This window comes from Myotis lucifugus, unplaced genomic scaffold (assembly GCF_000147115.1).
Source record: "Myotis lucifugus unplaced genomic scaffold, Myoluc2.0 scaffold_157, whole genome shotgun sequence".
In the NCBI taxonomy this organism is placed as follows: Eukaryota; Metazoa; Chordata; class Mammalia; order Chiroptera; family Vespertilionidae; genus Myotis; species Myotis lucifugus.
Window position 1 is genome coordinate 2,606,557 of NW_005871205.1, and position 19,793 is coordinate 2,626,349.

General features: G+C 36.7%; 1 protein-coding gene across 3 annotated transcripts in view; it reads left to right on the plus strand.

Moving 5' to 3' along the window:
- NSRP1 (nuclear speckle splicing regulatory protein 1) overlaps positions 1-15,865 on the plus strand; it is a 21,140-nt gene extending 5,275 nt beyond the window's left edge. For 2 of the 3 annotated variants that reach the window (XM_023759507.1, XM_023759508.1), the window contains exons 3-7: positions 7,922-7,978; positions 9,045-9,173; positions 10,039-10,246; positions 11,631-11,739; positions 14,061-15,865. In XM_023759507.1, coding sequence (XP_023615275.1) covers positions 7,922-7,978; positions 9,045-9,173; positions 10,039-10,246; positions 11,631-11,739; positions 14,061-15,135 — 1,578 coding nt within the window. In that variant the 3' untranslated portion in view covers positions 15,136-15,865. The remainder of the gene's footprint in view (positions 1-7,921; positions 7,979-9,044; positions 9,174-10,038; positions 10,247-11,630; positions 11,740-14,060) is intronic. The other variant, XM_006095552.3, reaches the window with a different exon arrangement.
- Positions 15,866-19,793: the final 3,928 nt, after the last annotated feature.

Sequence of the window (19,793 nt, forward strand, 5' to 3'; positions counted from 1 at the left end):
GAAGAGAGATAGAAACATCCATTTGGCTACCTCCTACATGCTCCCGATTGGGGACGGAGCCCACAACCGGGGCATGTGCCCCAACTGGGAATCGAACCAGTGACCTCTTGGTACACAGGATGATGCTCAATCTACTGAGCCACACTGCCAGGATGCCTATTCCTTTTATCACCTAAATATCTACTTGCATGAATGTAGTATTTCTGGGATAACAATTTATTTCAAGATCTTGTAGACATTAGTCATTTTCCCTGGCACTGGATATTCTTATGAGGAAGTACAGTATTGTAGTTTTTTAAATCCTACTTCTAGATGATTTTTTTAAATTGGCTTGGACAACTGATATTTTCTTTATATCCTTTAATTTTATCTTTATGTCCTTTAAGTTACATCAGTCAGTGCCTTTAAGTTTTATCTGTTACTGCTTTTCATTTCATAGAAATTTATCATTGCATCAGAATACTTTTTCTGACCCATTTGGTGGGTTATCATTTTGGAGGAGTATCTTTGTCTTCAGATCTTGCATTTATTCATTAGTTTATTCAACAAATATTGATTCCCTGCTCTGTGCCAGTTGAACAAAAACAAAGCGACTGCCCTTGTGGAACTTACATGCTAGTGGGAGGAAGGGAGGTGATACATAGTTAGCCTAACAGATAAGTAAATTAAATGTTAATTTAGAAAATGACAAAGACCAAGAACAAGTAGACCTGGGTAGGTAGAATGATACAGTTAAATAGATATTTAGGGAAATTACTCAATATTTGTCTCTTGCTCGACATTAACCATGATTATGTTAAACCTTTATCAGTATTTCAGTTATGTCTTTTCTGTTGCTCACTGTTTCCAGTTTATTTATTAGCTGTAAAGGTGTTTCAGTCCTCATCATTTTCTTAGGAAAAAGCTCTGCAGCCTCCCTTTCCATCTCTTTTATTATTCTATTATCTGATCATTAATTCATTTAATACATGGTCTCATTTTAAGAGTTTGATAGGGAAAATAGGGAAAGAGATGGAGATGATAGTTGAAGGAATAATGACAGTTGGTGTAATTTTTTGTTGTTTTCTTAGAATAGAGGCAATTTGTGCATGTTGAAGCTAAAAGGGAAGATGGTAAAAGAAAAGGAGAGATCTGAGAAAACTAAGGTAATAGGAAATTACAGAAATTGGTCTATATCACACACAGAGTACTTAAGTAATAGAGCTAGATTTTGAACCCAGAAGATCTACCTGATTCCAGAGTCCATGCTTTTAAACATTATAATATACTAGAGGCCTGGTGGATAAAATTTGTGCACGGGGGTGGGGGGGTATCTCAGCCCAGCCTGCACCCTCTCGCAGTCCACGACCCCTTGGGGGATAGCCAGCAGTTGGATATCCCTTTCGCAGTCTGGGACCCCTTGCTCCTTACTGTCCACCTGCTCGCTGCTCCTTAGTGCTGCCGTGGAGGCGGGAGAGGCTCCCACCACTACCGCTGCGCTCCCCAGCCACGAGCCTGGCTTCCTGTGGGAGCACACTGACCACCAGAGGGCAGTTCCTGTGTTGAGTCTGCCCCCTGGTGGTTAGTCCACTGTTCGGCCAATTTGCATATTAGGGTTTTATTAATATAGGATTCCCTTTCAGAGACTGTTTGTAATGGAATTTTAATAGCAAAAGGGTTAGTTGGGGGATTAGCAAAGATCAGACAAACTTCAAAGAGAGATGGTTTTTATCATGTGAAATTACACATTCTGTCATCTGGTGTCTTAAGAATATTTTAAGACTAGAGGCCCGATGCACGAAATTTGTGCAAGGGGCTCGGCCCCTACCGCAGCCGTGGCTGCCTCTGCCTCGGTCCCTGCCGCCGTGACTTCATCTGGAAGGTCGTCTGGTCTACTTAGCATATTATGCTTTTATTATTATAGGTGGGACTATTAATTTTCAGCAAAGTGAATATTCTGTTCAAAAATAAAAATTTTTTTTAAATCTCATTCTAAGAATTTTCAGTAGGGGTGTTACTACTTCCAGAGAGCCATTAAGAAATTTGTGGAGTGGCTTTGGCTTTTACAATTATTGAGAGTGAGTATTGTTGACACCAATTTTGGATGTGGGCCAGTGATGGTAGGTAGATATTCTCCCCATCTATATAGGTAAAATCCCTCTGAATATGTATACAGATGTAAAGCTGTTTATAATTTTATGAGCCTAGGACCTAAGTTCTTTTTACACAGAAACTCAAAATGTTTTGCGCATTTTATTTTTATTAAAGTATTTTTAATAAAATAATATTTAAAATATCTTTAAAAATATTGTGTTTTGCATGGCAAAATGCAGGCTAAATTTTCTCCTAATTTGACTATCTTGTAGATTGAGGGACGATTATATCTTACATTGTTTAGAACTTTACCAAGAGTTTATTTACCATTTAAGAAAATTGGGTCACTGTTACCAGTGTCATTTGTGGTGCTTGAGTCACCAGTTCTGCAGTCAGCATATGTATCTTTAGCATTAATGGTGGTTACAGTGCTTCTACACGGTAGAAGAATCTGAGAATTTACTGTGTTCTAACATGGTTGAGCATTTACATGTTGAAATACAGAGTATATTATTCTAATACAAATTACTTTCCTTTTATGTCTTCAGGTGTATGTATGTATCCAAAATGGAATGGAAGGAAGAAATATATAATTCTAAAATTTTTGTGTAGAGAGTTTATATAATCTATGCATTTCATTTCAGTATAGACAAGGGATATTAACAAATACTTTCTGTAAAAGAGGGATATTGAGCATGATGGAGAACTATCATTCTGTGCCTTCCCCTGATATAATGGCTCACTTATTATGTGTTACATTTCCATAAGTGTGTGGGTCTGTTTCTCTGGAATTTGTATTCTGTTCCATTGATTTCTGTCTCTAATCCTGTATTTACATTTCCAACTAAGAGCAGAAATGAAATCTGCTATAAATCTTTTCTCAGGAAGGCAGTATATAAAGACCCACTTGCATTGCTGCACAAACCAATTCATCTGTCTTCTCTGTCTTCTGCTCTTTGTATCACTTAATTCAGTACATGCAGTGCTCTGGGAACCTTTCCCACCTTTTTATAACATTCATCCTCAGTGGGCATTTTAGTTTCTTGCCTTTTATCTCCCTCAAGTTCCAGTCCATTCAAAATAGCCCTTCTTATTTTCTGGCATGATTACGGATTTATTTTTTGTCATTTTGAGGGTTTGGAGGAGGAGGAGACTTCAGCATATTAATTTGCCAGCTTAAGCCAGAAGCTTTGCATTGCTTTCCTACCTTTAAGATCTTTAGTGAGTTGTTTAACATCTCAGTTTCAGTTCTATATCTTAAAAAGTATTTTATAATATCTAATAAAAGTTTATTTTAAGGACTAGAGGCAGTATATCCTACAGTACATAGCACAGAGTAGAAGTGTAATAAATGGTAGCTATGTTGCTACAATAAAAGTATCCTCTCTGTATGCAATAACTCATCATTAGTCATCTGAAAGTTTCATGTGCTGTCTCCATCCCACTTTGTGTTTGACACTCATAATTGGTAGCCTGGCTTTTTTTGATTTTTTTAAATAGAATCTTAATCTCCATTTTGTGTTGTGGCCATTGTATTAGAAAAATTCCATGAAGAATTGCCACTTATTATGTTGGGAAGGAATGTGAGTAGAGCAGGTTTGGGTTGAGAAAGGGACTAAGAATGAGATTGTAACAAAGCACAAATACTGAAAGAAATGATCAACTTTTTTTTTTTTTTTTTTACCATATACTTTACATTAGAAGTGCCTGTTTTAGCCCTTGCATTAGAAACAATTTCTATAAATAAACTTCATTTTCTTTTTTTAAAAATTCCATAAAGAAGGCAGTAATGACCATAATTATATATATACACACATATACACATATGTACATACACACACACACATTTTATTGATTTTAGAAAGAGGAAGGGAGAGAAACATCGATCAGTTGCCTCTGACATGCCCCAATGGGGGATTGAACCCTCAATCCAAGTATGTATGATTCCCTGACTGGGAATCGAACTTGCCACCATTTGGTGTACGAGAGGATGCTCCAACCACTGAGCACACTGGCCAGGGCAACTATAATTATATTTTTGAAATACTTTTTATTTGAGTTGTATGCAATCTCAATGCACCCAGTTGTTCATCATTTTTAACTGACTTATTTCTGATTAGAAGATAATAAAAGCTTTACCTTAAAATTTGCTGTTTAAAAAATTAGCTTTTGCCCGGCCAGTGTGATTCAGTGGTTGGGCATCAACCTATGAACCTCGAGGTCACAGTTTGGTTCCCAGTCAAGGCACATGCCTGGGTTGCAGGCTCGATCCCCGGTGGGGTTCGTGCAGGAGGCAGTTGATCAGTGATTCTCTCATCATTGATGTTTCTGTCTCTCCCTCTCCCTCTCTGAATCAATAAAAATACATTTTTTTAAAAATTAGCTTTCTGCCGAAACCGGTTTGGTTCAGTGGATAGAGCGTCGGCCTGCGGACTGAAAGGTCCCGGGTTCGATTCCGGTCAAGGGCATGTACCTGGGTTGCGGGCACATCCCCAGTAGGAGATGTGCAGGAGGCAGCTGGTCGATGTTTCTCTCTCATCAATGTTTCTAACTCTCTATCTCTCTCTCCCTTCCTCTCTGTAAAAAAATCAATAAAATATATTTTTTTAAAAAATTAGCTTTCTATTTTTCCAAAACAATATCCATCTTCCTCATATATTGACAGGCTTTGATATTGCCTAATCTAACTTTACCATAAAAAATCATTTAAAAAAAGTTCTTTCTTTATTTTCATGTTTTAGTGTGTGTAGTCAGACAAAAAGCAATAATCCTCCATCTCATTCTTGGATTTATAAAATAGATCAGATCACTCTCTGAAACAAAATTACTTTATTAGTTTAGTAATAATTTGAGTTTACTTTAAAGATAAGAAGCAGCATTTGGGAGGAGATTCATTTCCTGCCTTTGGGCTTTATCTGCAAGAACTACATCTTCAATGTCAAGAGATTGTATATTTATAACTGAACTCTAATAAAGTCTGTACTGGGGACTCTGCACACCTGACTTGGTCATTGTGATTATATATTAGGTGCCAAACTGTTGCTTGTCTTTTGAGAAAATACCAAGTGTATTTCATTAAAATTTGACCTCTGTGGGGAGGATTACAAGACCTTTGACTGTTGATTATAAGTGCACTAGTTATTACCAACATGGTTAATGATGTTTTTGGAAATAAAGTTTGGGTTTCTAAGTGTATTGTAAGAGGGGTCATTGATTATAGTAAATATGTTTTCACTGAATCTTATGAAATGTTTTTCTACTATTTTTGACTGATGCAACATAGGAAGGATATTGAGAACCATGTTCTGATTTTTTTCCCTTTAATCCATGTCTTACACTATATGTGACTGTTAAAGAATTGTTTTCTTTATGAGCAATCCAAAAATTACTCTCCTTTTTATACTCCTTTTATGCTTCCACTTTTTGCTTTGTTTTTTTCATCAGAGAAAACTGTCATACAAAACATCAGTGTCTTTAATTTCACCCTTGTTTTGTGTGTGTGTGTGTGTACTCTTTTTTTTTATTGATCTCAGAGAGGAAGGGAGTAGAGAGATAGAAACATCAATGATGAGAGAGAATCATTGATCGGCTGTCTCTTGCATGCCCCCTACTGGGTATCGAACCTGCAACCCGAGCATGTGCCCTGTGACCTCCTGATTCATAGGTTGACACTTAACCACTGAGCCACATCGGCTGGGCTTTCGTCATCTTTAATAGTCATTGTCACAGTTCCCTCAGTTAGAAAACAGAATTAAATGAGCTTCAAAAGGAGATAATCCTCCCTGAATTTTTCAGCTTAGGTTCAGAGTGACCTCTTTATCCACTGATGCTATTGCAACTTCAGGGATATAAGTCTCTGAATAGGATATGTAAAGTTACTCTACTCCCTCCATTATGAACTTACCCTATAAGAAGTAACATCTGATTTTTTTCAAAGGTCAGGCTTATTCTAAACAACTATAAAAATGGAAGCATAGCCTCTTGAGATGTCTCAAAGTATACTTTATGTTGGAGAGGCCCTTCCCAGTCTGCCTATTTATTCTACACTATATGAAATTAAAAAGTAATAGCCTTGTGCTTTATTTTTTCAAGTTCAGGTTGAAGCAACCAGTTTTAAAGTGACAGCAGGTGAACTGTGACAGATTGGAAGAGGAGAGATGGGCCAAATAATAAAAACAAGTGAAGAAGTAAAAGTCCAGCATTTGGAGACTTACTCTTCTAGTCAGTCCTGAGGATATTACTAACTCAGTGATCAAAAAATATATATACTTCATTTACACGAATTGGAAAGACATAAAAATATGTTGAGAAGAATTTCATGAGATGTTTATTAGCATATTTAATATTTTAATGTTTAAAATTGATACTCTAGTGAAAAATGGGTTATATCACATAATTAAAATTTTTATTAATTGAAAAATACAGTAATACACAAGTAATTCACTTAGCGTAGCACCTGCCTCTGTAAATGTTGGATTTTGTTTTTGTTACCCACCTCTCTTCCTCTTGTTGGGAGTCAATTTACTATCTAAAATGTCTTTAGTTCTTTGCTTAAACACTTTTTTTTAAATCCAAGAAAGGTAGGGAGAGAGAAAAAAAAAATCCATCAGTTGCCTTCTCTACATGCCCTGACCAGGAATGGAACTGGCAACCTTTCAGTGCACAGGATGACACTCAACCAACTGGGCCACTCGGCCCGGCTGCCTATACACTTCTTTTAATAAGTATTCTGTTACTTGTATAGCCTTTGTGTATTAACTTTATCTCCATGGTTTTAGGGAACTAGAATTAGATTTGTTTATTTTGTTATCTTTGTTGCCGTTGAAAACAGGAAACACCAATTGATACTATCCAGTTGAAAACAGTCCTATAGTCCTAGAGCTGAGGCTTATATTTTTAATTAAAAATAAATTTACTAGTATTACTATTTTTTAAAGAGAATTTACACACCACAACATTTACCCTGTTAAAGTGTACATTTTGGTGTTGGTTAGTATGTTTACAAAGCCTTATACTTTTAAGGAAACATTTTTACTTACGTATGCTAATTATATTTCTTTTCTTAGCTGTAAGACCTTACTTTTGTCCATGTGGTTACTATTTCCTTCTCTTAAATTCTTTGATTCAGGTCTAATGTCATATCTCTTTAGGGAAGGCTTTCTTCATTTCTCATACATTTTGTTTCCCTTTTTTATCCTTTTATTGTGTTGCTTATCACGTTTATATTATAATGATTTCTTTAGTTATTTGTCTTCCCTTTCAGACCATTTATCTCTCAGGACAAAGACTGTTCTTGTTTTTCTGATATCTTCAGGAGCTAGAACAATGCCAGATATGGTAGGCGTTTCAGTACATATTTATCGAATGATTATAATCTCAGATAGTTTTGGCTGCCCATAAGCCTTAAATATATACTAAAAGCTTGATATACTATATTTAATGGTGAATATTAAAATAATGTGCTTTTTATTGCTGGGGATGATACCAATTTAGTGTTGGAAGGGACTATTCCACCCCCACCTAATACACACGCGCACACACATTCACATGAACACACAAAGCAAATTGAAATCCATAGAAGTTGACTGACTTCGTAGTAAAGTTGAAGTTGAGACTAAAAAATCCGTTACCTCATTTGTCCTGTTCTATTCTGTTTTGTACCCCATATAGCCTAATCTGATAAGTAACAATGAAAATTCATTTGTTTCCAAAAGTGTGGGAGAAAAGCCTTGATAATGTCAATTCATAATATTACCTTTGTATTTTTAAAGATAAGTAAGGAACCAGTTGCCAACCAGAATTTTGGAAAAGAAGTATTAAATAATGACAGCATTTTTCTGTGTTCTAGACCTCCGTGAGTGAAAGCCTTCAGAGGGAAGCTGCTAAAAAGCAAGCAATGAAACAGGTAAGGTCAAAGAGTGACTTAAATGTAATTGGTGAAGTAGGTATTTCAGCTCACATTTTTAAGTACCAGTTTTGGTATCTAGGTGCTGAGACAAAACAGAATAGGTATGTATAAAGAAATAATTTAGCCCTAGTTGGCTTGCCTCAGTGAATAGAGTGTAGGCCTGTGGACTGAAGTGTCCCAGGTTTGATTCTGGTCAAGGGCACATGCCCGGTTGTGGGCTCAGTCCCCAGTAGGGGCATGCAGGAGGCAGTTGATTAATGATTCTCTCTCATCATTGATGTTTCTATCTCCCTCTCCCTTCCTCTCTGAAAGCAATAAAAAAAATTTTAAGAATTTAATTTGACCCTTGTTTTTTTTCATACTTTTTTTATTGATTTCAGAGAGGGAGGGAGATAGAAACATCAGTGATGAGAGAGAATCATCAATTGGCTATCGGCTGCCTCCTGCACGCCCCAGACTGAGGATCAAGCCCGCAACTCAGGCATGTGCCCTGACCAGGGATTGAAGCATGATCTCCTGGTTCATAGGTAAATGTTAAAAAACAGCCTACGCTGGCCAGGCTGTTTGTGAAAATATGTTAGGACTAGAGGCCTGGTGCACAAATTCATGCATGGGTGGGGTCCCTCAGCCTGGCAGGTTAGCCCAGGGGCGGGGGGGGGGCAGGGGGCGCGGCAGGTTGGCTGTGGGATCGCACTGACCACCAGGGAGCAGCTTTTGTGTTGAGCGTTTGCCCCCTGGTGGTCAGTGCACATCATAGCCACTGGTTGACCAGTTGTTCGATCACTTAGGCTTTTACATATATATAGTTGTTTGTTGATTTATATTGATTTCCGGGTTTTAGAAATTTTAAAGGAAAAAACACAGCTCAGTAAGTATAGAGCCAAGCTTCTAATTCAGGCAGCTAGGCTCCAAAATTGATGTTCATATATTTTGTCTTAAAATGTGGTTGATAGAAATTTTTGATAGATTTCTGATTCTGTCTCAAGAAAATTACTTCCATTTTTTTGTGCTGTTAGCTAGCTAGTTCATATTTTTGAAAAATGTTTAATTTTTTCTTTTAAAGACCAAACTGGAAATCCAAAAGGCCCTTGCAGAAGATTCCACTGTATATGAATATGATAGTATTTATGATGAAATGCAGAAAAAAAAGGAAGAAAATAATCCTAAATTGCTTTTGGGAAAAGACCGAAAGGTTTGTAGCTGAAAATACAAACTTTCTTTGACCTTGACCTGCATTGTATATCTTAATCTTGTTTCAGCATGAAGATGATCTGAGAAAAAGCTTTTAGGCATTTGAAGTGTGAAGTGCCCCTACTTCAGATATTATAGATTTGATTTAGGACCCAGAAGCCCTACATTTATTCAACAGGAACAAGTGAAATATTTAACATTTTATAAATTTTCATTTTTGCTTTTTTAAACCTTTGCAAATAATTTTTTGAAATATTTTTTCTTAGAAAGTTTTCTGCTTTTGTTCATGTTTACTTGTATTTTATCATCCTCTTATTTTTTATTGCTTCTTACCTCATAACTGAATCATCTACACATATCATGATCAGATTTTTATTTTGAAAAAAAAAGGTAAAGGGATTAAAATAAGTTCATATTTTCTATCTTATTCTTTCATAAGCACAGACTGATTTTTAAGGATCTTTGCATCTTACAGTATCTACAAATAAAGTAGTGGTGTAAAATTATGTTAAAGCTACTATTTTAATCGTATTACAACTAATGTGAAAAGCTAGTAGGCACCTTTCTGGTTCATGTATCTGTTGAAGAAATGTTAAAACAATACCAGTAAAAATGGTGACAGAAACTGGTGGAAAAATTATTTACTTTGTTTTAGTTTTTTAAAAATAATGGTAAAATAGCACTGTGAATATTTTTTATTGGAAAGAATTTTCATTTCAATCTTGCTAATAAATTTATATTGATTTTTGCAATGATGATAAGCCTGTTTATTTGAACTATTCATTTTTTTAATGAATTCATGATAAAAAATAGAGTATTGACAATTATCTTTGACTTTTTCCTAAATAATCTTTTTTCCCCCCTAGCCCAAATATATTCATAACTTACTAAAAGCAGTTGAGATCAGAAAAAAGGAACAGGAAAAAAGAATGGAAAAGAAAATACAGAGAGAACGAGAAATGGAAAAGGGAGAATTTGATGATAAAGAGGCATTTGTGACATCTGCTTATAAGAAAAAACTGCAAGAGAGAGCTGAAGAGGAGGAAAGAGAGAAGAGGGCTGCTGCACTCGAAGGTGAAATGGAAGAGGGCGAGGGTAGAAGGAAATAAGCACAGAATTCTGCCCTGTGGTTAGCCATTTGTTCTGTCACTGAACTTTTTGATTATAATGTTGTGGTCATAATTTATGTATAGGAATTGAAGGTACAAGTTATGATATGTTGTATTATCATAAAACAGGAGATTTCTACTAAACATAGTTGTATTCTTAATAACTAGTACTTCTACTAGACTTTTCACTTATATCTATTTTGTTTAAAACTATGGTCATTACAAGTCATTGCTTTGGGAAATGATTCCAAATGTAAAAACATTGATTACAAGGTATAATACCACGACACTTACAGGAGCAGTGTAAACTGAGTTTCAAATCCTAGTTATATTTTCTGGGATGAGAAAACTAGAGTAACATCACCCAAGGAGCATCAGCTGGGCATTTAGAAAAAGAATAACATCAATTCAAGAAAAAACAAAGATGTGCAAAGGCCAAACAAAGTCATAGTGCTTTACTTCAGTGTTTTCTACTCATGGTCATTTCTCAAGATTTGAGTGAAATATGTACTTATAAATAGCTTATTTGGCAAATGCTCATCAACTTAAGTGGAAGAAAACCAAATCTCTAAGACTTGGTCTGAGCATGTACTGTGTGTTCATCTAGACTGCAGTGGTTCTCAGCCTTCCTAATGCCGCGACCCTTTAATACAGTTCCTCATGTTGTGGTGACCCCCAACCATAAAATTATTTTCGTTGCTACTTCATAACTGTAATTTTGCTACTGTTATGAATCGTAATGTAAATATCTGATATGCTATATGTGTTTTCCGATGGTCGCGACCCACAGGTTGAGAACCGCTGAATTCTAGAGCAACAGTCAGCAAACTTTCCGTAAAGCACCAGATTATGAACGTTTTAGACTTTGTGTACCAACTACTCAATTCTGCCTTTGTAACACAAAAGCAGCCCTAGACAATACATAAACAAATGAACAGGGCTACATTTCAACAAAAATGCATTTACAAAGGTAGGCAGCTTTGGCCTGTAGGCTATAGTTTCCCAACTTTTTTTTTTTAATATATTTTTATTGATTTCAGAGAGGAAGGGAGAGGGAAAGAGAGAAACATCAGTGATGAGAGAGAATCATTGATAGGCTATGTCCTGCACACCCCTTACTGGGGATCAATCCCAAAACCCGGGCATGTGCTCTGATCAGGAATTGAACCGTGACCCCCTGATTATAGGTTGATGCTCAACCATGGACCCAAACTGGCTGGGCTAATTTCCCAACTCTTGATCTAGAGAATAGTTTACACACAGTGTATGTTATGTACTGTATGTCCATAAAACTGAGTTGCATTTTTGCCTTGTTGCCTATATTCTCACTTTTGCTTTCCCTCTCTTAGCACGTTTGGATGTAACCAAGCAGAAAGATCTCAGTGGATTTTATAGGCATCTATTAAATCAAGCAGTTGGTGAAGAGGAAGTCCCTACATGCAGCTTTCGTGAAGCTAGGTGAGACATGGCATACGGAATATTTAAAAGAAAGATACTGTTCATGATCTGTGGTTGGATCATTTTAACCCTCTGAAACAGTGGTTCTCAACCTTCCTAATGCTGCGACCCTTTAATACAGTTCCTCATGTTGTGGTGATCCCCAACTATAAAATTATTTTCGTTGCTACTTCATAACTGTAATTTTGCTACTGTTATGAATCGTACTGTAAATATCTGATATGCTATATGTGTTTTCCAATGGTCGCGACCCACAGGTTGAGAACCACTGCAAGGTAAGAATTGCAGCATTGCATATTGTTTTTTGTTGTTCTTTTTTTAAATATATTTTTATTGATTCAGAGAGGAAGGGAGAGGAAGAGAAACATCAGTGCTGAGAGAAAATCATTGATTGGCTGCCTCCTGTACACCCCCTACTGAGCATTGAGTCCGAAGTCGGGGCATGTGCCCCAACCAGGAATCGAACCATGGCCTCCTGGTTCATAGGTCGATGCTCAACCACTGAACCATGCTGGCTGGGCTGCATATTGTTTTGTCAGCCAAACCTGATCTAATTAAACGAATGGCTAGGATTTTACAGTTTCTTAATTTAAAACATTTTACAGTTTCTTAATTTAAAAGGTATTTAGTTCAACATTGTGTTGATTCTGCAATAACTCTACTTACATGTTTAGGTAGAATATAAAAAGAGATGTGGTTTACTTTTATAAATAGGACCTAGCCTCCATAAAATGTAAAATTCACATCTTAATGGCTAGAAATACACTATCCAGTACGTAGCCACTAGTCATGTGTGGTTGTTTAATACTACATTTAAAACTTTGGCCACAACAGCCATATTCAAGTACTCAGTTGCCACATTTGACTAGTGGCTGCCATATTAGTACAGATATGGACATTACCACTTATGTAGACATTTCTATTAGTACTGCTCTAGAAAATAAGAGTTAGAGGATTTTTTTTAATATTATAAAGTACTAGAGGCCCGGTGCATGAAATTGTGCCCGGGTAGGGTCCCTAGGCCTGGCCGGCGATCAGGGGCCTTCCTTCCCCTGGCTGCTGGCTGCCAACTGGGGCCTTCCTTCATTTTGCGCCGCCCCCTGGTGGTCAGCACACATCATAGCAAGCGGTCAAACTCCCGGTCAGTCGAACTCCCAAGGGGACAATTTGCATATTAGCCTTATATAGGATTAAATAGGAATGCTAAAATGTTTATATCATAAGTATATAGCTGAAGGTAAAAGGGAGAATTAGTCCTAAACTTGTATTTAAATAAACTTTTTGGGAACAGAAACATTCAGATAAGAGGATCTGAGTCTTACGTTGCTGGGGAAAGGAGAGAGGCAGGAGAATGGAATTAAGGATTAAGAGAGGGAATTAGGTTTATACTTCTCACCCCCCAACTGCCAGGTTTTGATTTAAAAATTGATGAGACTTATGAGTCTAAGAAGGTGTATTTGAAGATTGAGATTTAGTGTTCCTATTATTAGAGTTTCATCTGAAATAATTGTGAGGCCAGCCATGAAACTCCATAATGTCACTTAATAGTTATACTTCTCAGAGTCTAATAGAATTCCTAATTAGTGGTGAATACTTTAGCCAAGACAGTTGTACTAGCAACTCCTAGAGAACCATAGTTGTTGCTCTATTAGTATGATTAGTAAGTGATAAGAATGAATGTGTTGGTTAATTAACCATGCTTATCAACAGGGAAAATTCAGATGATATAAACAATTTTAGTGTTGCTGTTTGTAATGGTTGGATGGATTCACATATTTTCATTTTGTGGCGATGGGTGCCAAGGAGTATTTCAAGATGCTGGTGCCTCTTTAATCATAAGAGGGTTTATTTAGTGATATTTTGAATTAGATTTTGCCACCATTTTGCTGTGAAAAATTTTTATCTTCATCTGCTTGCAGGGCTCTTCTTAATTTTTATAGAAATAAAAATAAAAATCCAACAAAGAGCCACAACTTAAACTTCATACTGTGAAAATACTAAGATCCAGAATATATCTTTCTTTTCCCAATTATTCTTTGTCTATGCTTAGGATAAATGAAGGCCTTGTACAGATCCCTGACTAAAGGCTCTAGTGATCCAATACAAAAGGCCTTATTTCTTTTTCACTTCTACCAATATTGAAAATATTCTAAATTGTTAGAAAATGCTAATTTGCAGGTGCTTACAAGGTAAATAGACATCAGCATCTTTTTACATTTGGATAATCAACATGCATATATAATTATAGTTTTATTGATTTAAATATTGAGAAAAATGTGAACACTTCATTTGCTTACTATAAATCATAATGTGGCACTTAGTGTTATATTATTTTTTTATAGGTCTGGGATAAAGGAAGAGAAACCAAGGGGTTATTCTGATGAAGTAACTTCAGAGAACAGAATACCACCTGAGAAATGCATTCTCCAAACTACTGTGAAAGTAGAGGAAAACCCAGATGCAGACAGTGACTTTGATGCTAACAACAGCGAGGATGATGAACTGGAAGAAAATAATGAAGTGAACTGCAGAAGGGAAAAGAGCATAGAGACCACTAAGAATGACTCCAGGCATCACAGGAATCAAACCCACTCACGGTCATCTAGCGAAGAAAGAGAACATGGTACCAAAAGCCACACAAAAAGTTCCAAGTCAAGAGGACATGAGAAGCGGGAAGATCAGCACCAAGAGAGACAATTCAGGAACCAGGAGAACTATTACACTGACCGTGATTACCAAAAAGAAAAGAAAGATTCCCATAGGCACAGAGATGCCAGTCATAGAGATTCCCACTGGAAGAGGCATGAACAAGAAGATAAACTGAGGGGACGAGACCAAAGAGAAAGAAATGACAGAGATTGGAAAAGGGAGAAAGACAGACAGAAATATCCCACAAGAGAACAAGAAAGAGATAGACATCGAAATGATCATGACCGACACAGTGAGAAAGGAGTAGAAAAGGAAGAGAAAAGCAAAGAAAGGGAAGAACATACGAAAGCAAGGAAAGAAAAATATGAAAACAGAGATAGAGAAAAACGAGAAATGAGTGTTCAATCTTCAGAAAGAAAGCGAGACAGAAAGGAAAACAGCCCGAATTCTAGGGCAAAGGATAGGTTTCTTGACCAGGAGAGAGCCAATAAAATGAGAGACGTGGAAAAGGATAAAGACAGTAACCCAGAGAAACTCTCTAGTTCTGAAACATCACTGGGCGCAAAACACAGAACCACAGAGGAAAGCCAAGAGATGGGCAAAGAACAAGAGAGCCCACACGAGACTGTGAACAAGTTTGCAAAACGGAACAATGAGGAAACTGTAATGTCAGCTAGAGACAGGTACTTGGCCAGGCATATGGCACGGGTTAATGCGAAGACATATATTGAGAAAGAAGATGATTGACTTGGTGGAATATGCTGTGTGAACACATAAAGGAGTGTTAATAGTGGTAAAATACATTTTCAAAATTCATTATTTGTTTAGGGTTAAGTCAAAAGTCAGTCTTTTTTTCTTAAATGCTTGACTGAATCAATATATAATATTTACATATCAATACCACATTCTTGGTTGTATTCAAGCAGCCTAAAGAGTGTGCTAAGTCCCGTCCCGGTAGATACTTTATGAGGAAAATTGGCTCTGCTACAACCATTAAAAGATAATTTAAACAACTCGCCTAATGTTGGTTTTGTTGCAGGAGCTGTTTATTTTATAAATATTGTGTTTTCTATAAAATTAAGTGAATTTGAACATAGAGAATATTGTTATACTTTATGTTTTGAAATTTGTATTAAAATATAAAATATGGACAGATATATATCTTGTTAGCTCGAGCATATTTGGCTTAAATGAGAATAAAAATGGTGATATGTTTGTACTTCTAATTCATGCTCTAATTTTAAAAGAAATGTCATTTGTACACAATTGCTCCCCATTCCCCCGCCGTTAAAAATTACTTTCATTGAATTCTGTGACCTCACAAGTGAGTAAATTGGTTGTGTATATAAATCAGTTTTAGCTAAGTGTGAAAAGGTGGAGACATTTAGTCCAAATGATGTTAGCTAAAGATCCAGGTGTCTATTTATGAATGTGTTGTTTTATATGCTCTTAAATATACAGCTTATTACAACTTCCATTTATGTGTCAAAACTGAAATCTCTATGCTGTCTTTGAAATTTACCATTTAAAATGAAATATAGCCCTGACCGGTTTGGCTCAGTGGATAGAGCATCGGCCTGCGGATTGAAAGGTCCCAGGTTCGATTCCGGCCAAGGGCCTGTACCTTGCTTGCGGGCACATCCCCAGTAGGAGGTGTGCAAGAGGCAGCTGATCGATGTTTCTCATCGATGTTTCTAACTCTCTATCTCTCTCTCTTCCTCTCTGTAAAAAGTCAATAAAATATATTTTAAAAAATACTATAAATAATTTATTCATGGGAAAAGGATGAACGGTATGGAGAAAATAGTTTTCTAACAATTCTTCCCATTAAGAAAGTGCTATTTGCCCTGGCTAGGTGGCTCTGTTGGTTGGAACGTTCTCCCATACACCAAAAGGTTGCAGGTTTGATTCCCAGTCACAGTGCTAAGGGAGGCAACTGATCAATGTTTCTCACAGAGATGTTTTTCTCCCTCCCTCTGCCTTCCACTCTCTAAAAATCAATGGAAAAATATCCTTGGGTGAGGATTAACTCAGCATGCACAGAGGGTTGTAGTATAATATAACTATTAAAAAGTTTGGGCGAGATCATTGAAGACCATGAGTAGCAGGTTAAAAATCTTCAACTTTGAAAGAGAATGTGGTTCCTTTGTTAGGGTTGTTAAAACTAGAGCCATATGTTGGAAAGATTAATTTAACCATAATATACAAGATAAGTGTAGGAGGGAGAGACTAGTCTGAGGGATCTGGTAAAAAGCTGTCGATTTCCCTTTCACAGTAAGTAGTTCCAAGACTCATAAAGTAGCTTGGATGGTTTAGCTGGCAAAAGCTATACTAGAGTTGACCCTTGGACAACACAGGTTTGAATTGTGTGAGTCTGATTATATACAGATTTTTTCAATAAGTGCTGTAAATGTATTTTCTCTTTATGATTTTCTTTCCCTAGCTTACTTTATTGTAAGAATACAGTATATAATGCACATAACATACAAAATATGTGAATTGTCCATTTATGTTATTGGTAAGGCTTCCGGTTGGTTACCAGTAGTTAAATTTTACAGGCGTTAAAACGGATTTCGACTGTACAAGAGATTGATGCCCTTAACCCCCCTCACCCCTGTGTTCGAGGGCCAACTATTTCACTGTTTTGTTTTGTTTTTAAACATATTGTTACTGATTTCAGAAAGAAAGGGAGGAGAGAGAAATAGAAACATCAATGATAAGAGAGACTCATTGGTCAGCTGCCTCCTGCATGCCCCACACTGGGAATTGAGTCCATAACCCAGGTACATGCCCTCACTGGGGATGGAACTGTGACTTCCCGGTCCATAGGTTGATGTGCAACCACTCTGGCCAGACCAATAGTATTATTTTTATTAACTAAGTTAGGCATAATTCAGGGAGAAGCAACAAATTAAGGGTTTCTTCTCCTTCCCCAGATATATGGATGTTTTTGCCTTTCGCATTCATTCACACCTTTTCTGGGAACAGTGCCGTGATTTTTCCTTGGGAAAGTACCCTTAACTACTCTTAGTCTAGTGATCAAATGGGGCTGAATAGGCTCCAAGTATGTGACTCAAGCTAGGCCAATTCTGAGATTTGACAGAACTTAAAAAGATGTTTTCCACTAGCATTGCTGATAGTGAAGATGAGGTAAGTCCAGAGTTGCAAAGAATGAGAGTCTGGCTGCCTGACAGAATAGAGCCAACCAAAGAAAGCAGAAATAAGAGAAAGAGAAAGACCTACTGATTGCCTGGTTCTAGTGGGGCATATATATTTTTTTAGATACTTAAACCAATACTTCTCCTTTTTCTCTTGGGCCAGTTTGAATTGGATTCCTGCTACTATAGCCAAAAGCTCTATCTCAGTAAGATTCCACATATGATAAGTCTATGCCAAGTTACAGAACATTCTTAATCTTTTAAAAATTGTAGTATAGCCCTGGTAGGTGTGGTTCAGCAGTTAGAGCAGGGGTGGGCAAACTTTTTGACTCGAGTTCTAGTGGGGCATATATATTTTTTTAGATACTTAAACCAATACTTCTCCTTTTTCTCTTGGGCCAGTTTGAATTGGATTCCTGCTACTATAGCCAAAAGCTCTATCTCAGAGTAAGATTCCACATATGATAAGTCTATGCCAAGTTACAGAACATTGTTAATCTTTTAAAAATTGTAGTATAGCCCTGGTAGCTGTGGTTCAGCAGTTAGAGCATCGGCCCATGCACCTAGATTCCTGGCCTCAGTTGGGGCTTGTGTAGGAGGCAACTGATGGATGTCTCTCACATCCATGTTTCTCCCCCTGCCCCATCCCTTTCTTCCTTCTACCCTCTTGAAAGCAATGGGAAAAATATCCTTGGGTGAGGATTTAAAAAAATTAGCATAGCATGCATAAAGAAAGTGCATGTGTCATGAATATATAGTTTAATGGATTTACACAGAAGAAACCTCAAACCCCTTCCCAGACTATGCCTCCGCCCTTGACTTTTAACACCACAGATTTTGTTTTCTAGATAGTATAGTATTTATCCATCTATTGATGGACATGGAGTTTATTTTCTGTTTAGGGTTATTATGAATAATGCTTTTAGGAACATTATTGTACTTGTCTTCTAGTGTGTACATATGTATGTTTTGATTGGGTAATACCTAGGAATGGAATTGCTAATCCATAGGGTATACCGTGAGAAATAGTACCAAAATATACTCAAAATGTATGAGAGTTGCAGTTGCTCCACATTCTTGCTTATACCTGTTAATTGTTTATCTTTTGTCATCTTGTCTTTTAATTTTAGCCATTCTGATGGATGGGATGCTGGGGGGTTTTGTTGCTTTTAATCCTCACCCAAGGATATGTTTTTCATGGATTCCAGAGAAAACAAACTAGAATGAGCTTTATAGTTTGGTGTTAGAATTGGAGATAATGGTGTGAATTCATTGTTTTCATGATAGAGAAATAATTATAGATGCAAATGTGTGTATGTGCTAGTACACACACACACTTGAGTTCTGTCCAGTGAGAGGATTTGGTATCAGACACCCCAATAGCAATGAGCATAAGCTACCACCTAGATCAGTGATGGCGAACCTTTTGAGCTCGGCATGTCAGCATTTTGAAAAACCCTAACTTAACTCTGGTGCCGTGTCACATATAGAAATTTTTTGATATTTGCAACCATAGTAAAACAAAGATTTATATTTTTGATATTTATTTTATATATTTAAATGCCACTTAACAAAGAAAAATCAACCAAAAAAATGAGTTCACGTGTCACCTCTGACACGCGTGTCATAGGTTCGCCACCACTGACCTAGATCTTGATTTCTAAAAACATTCTTCACTAAAAGGAATCAGAGCCTCTTGGAGAAGTGACTGTTGCAGAGAAAGTATAAGATGATACTGAAATATCTTACTCCAGAAGGGAAGAAAGTTTTCCAAGAATTAGGGTGACATGTCAAAAGGACAAAAGCCAGCTTGAAAGGACTCTCACTGGCTAAATATGGGACAATTTGAGCATTGAAATAAATTATAATAACAATGGATTATAATCCACTGAATAAGAACCTGTAAAAAAATTAATGTTTTGAAAGTTAGATGAGAAACAGGATATTTGCACAGTTTCAGAGCAATCCCTTCAAAATACGAATTAATTACAGAAAGAAAAGAATACAATGGAAAGCCTGGCAGACACTATCTTAAGTAATTGAAGTTAACATTACCAGTATGGGAATAAATCACCCTCTTCCCCGATATTTCTGCCAAATCACAGCCTGAAACTAATCATGAATAATCAATTATCAAATCATATTGAGGGGCATTCAACAAAATAAGTGGCCTGTAGTTTTCTAAAGTGTCAAGTTCAGAAAGTCAAGGAAAGACTAGGAAACTTCCAGACTGAAGGAAACAAGAGA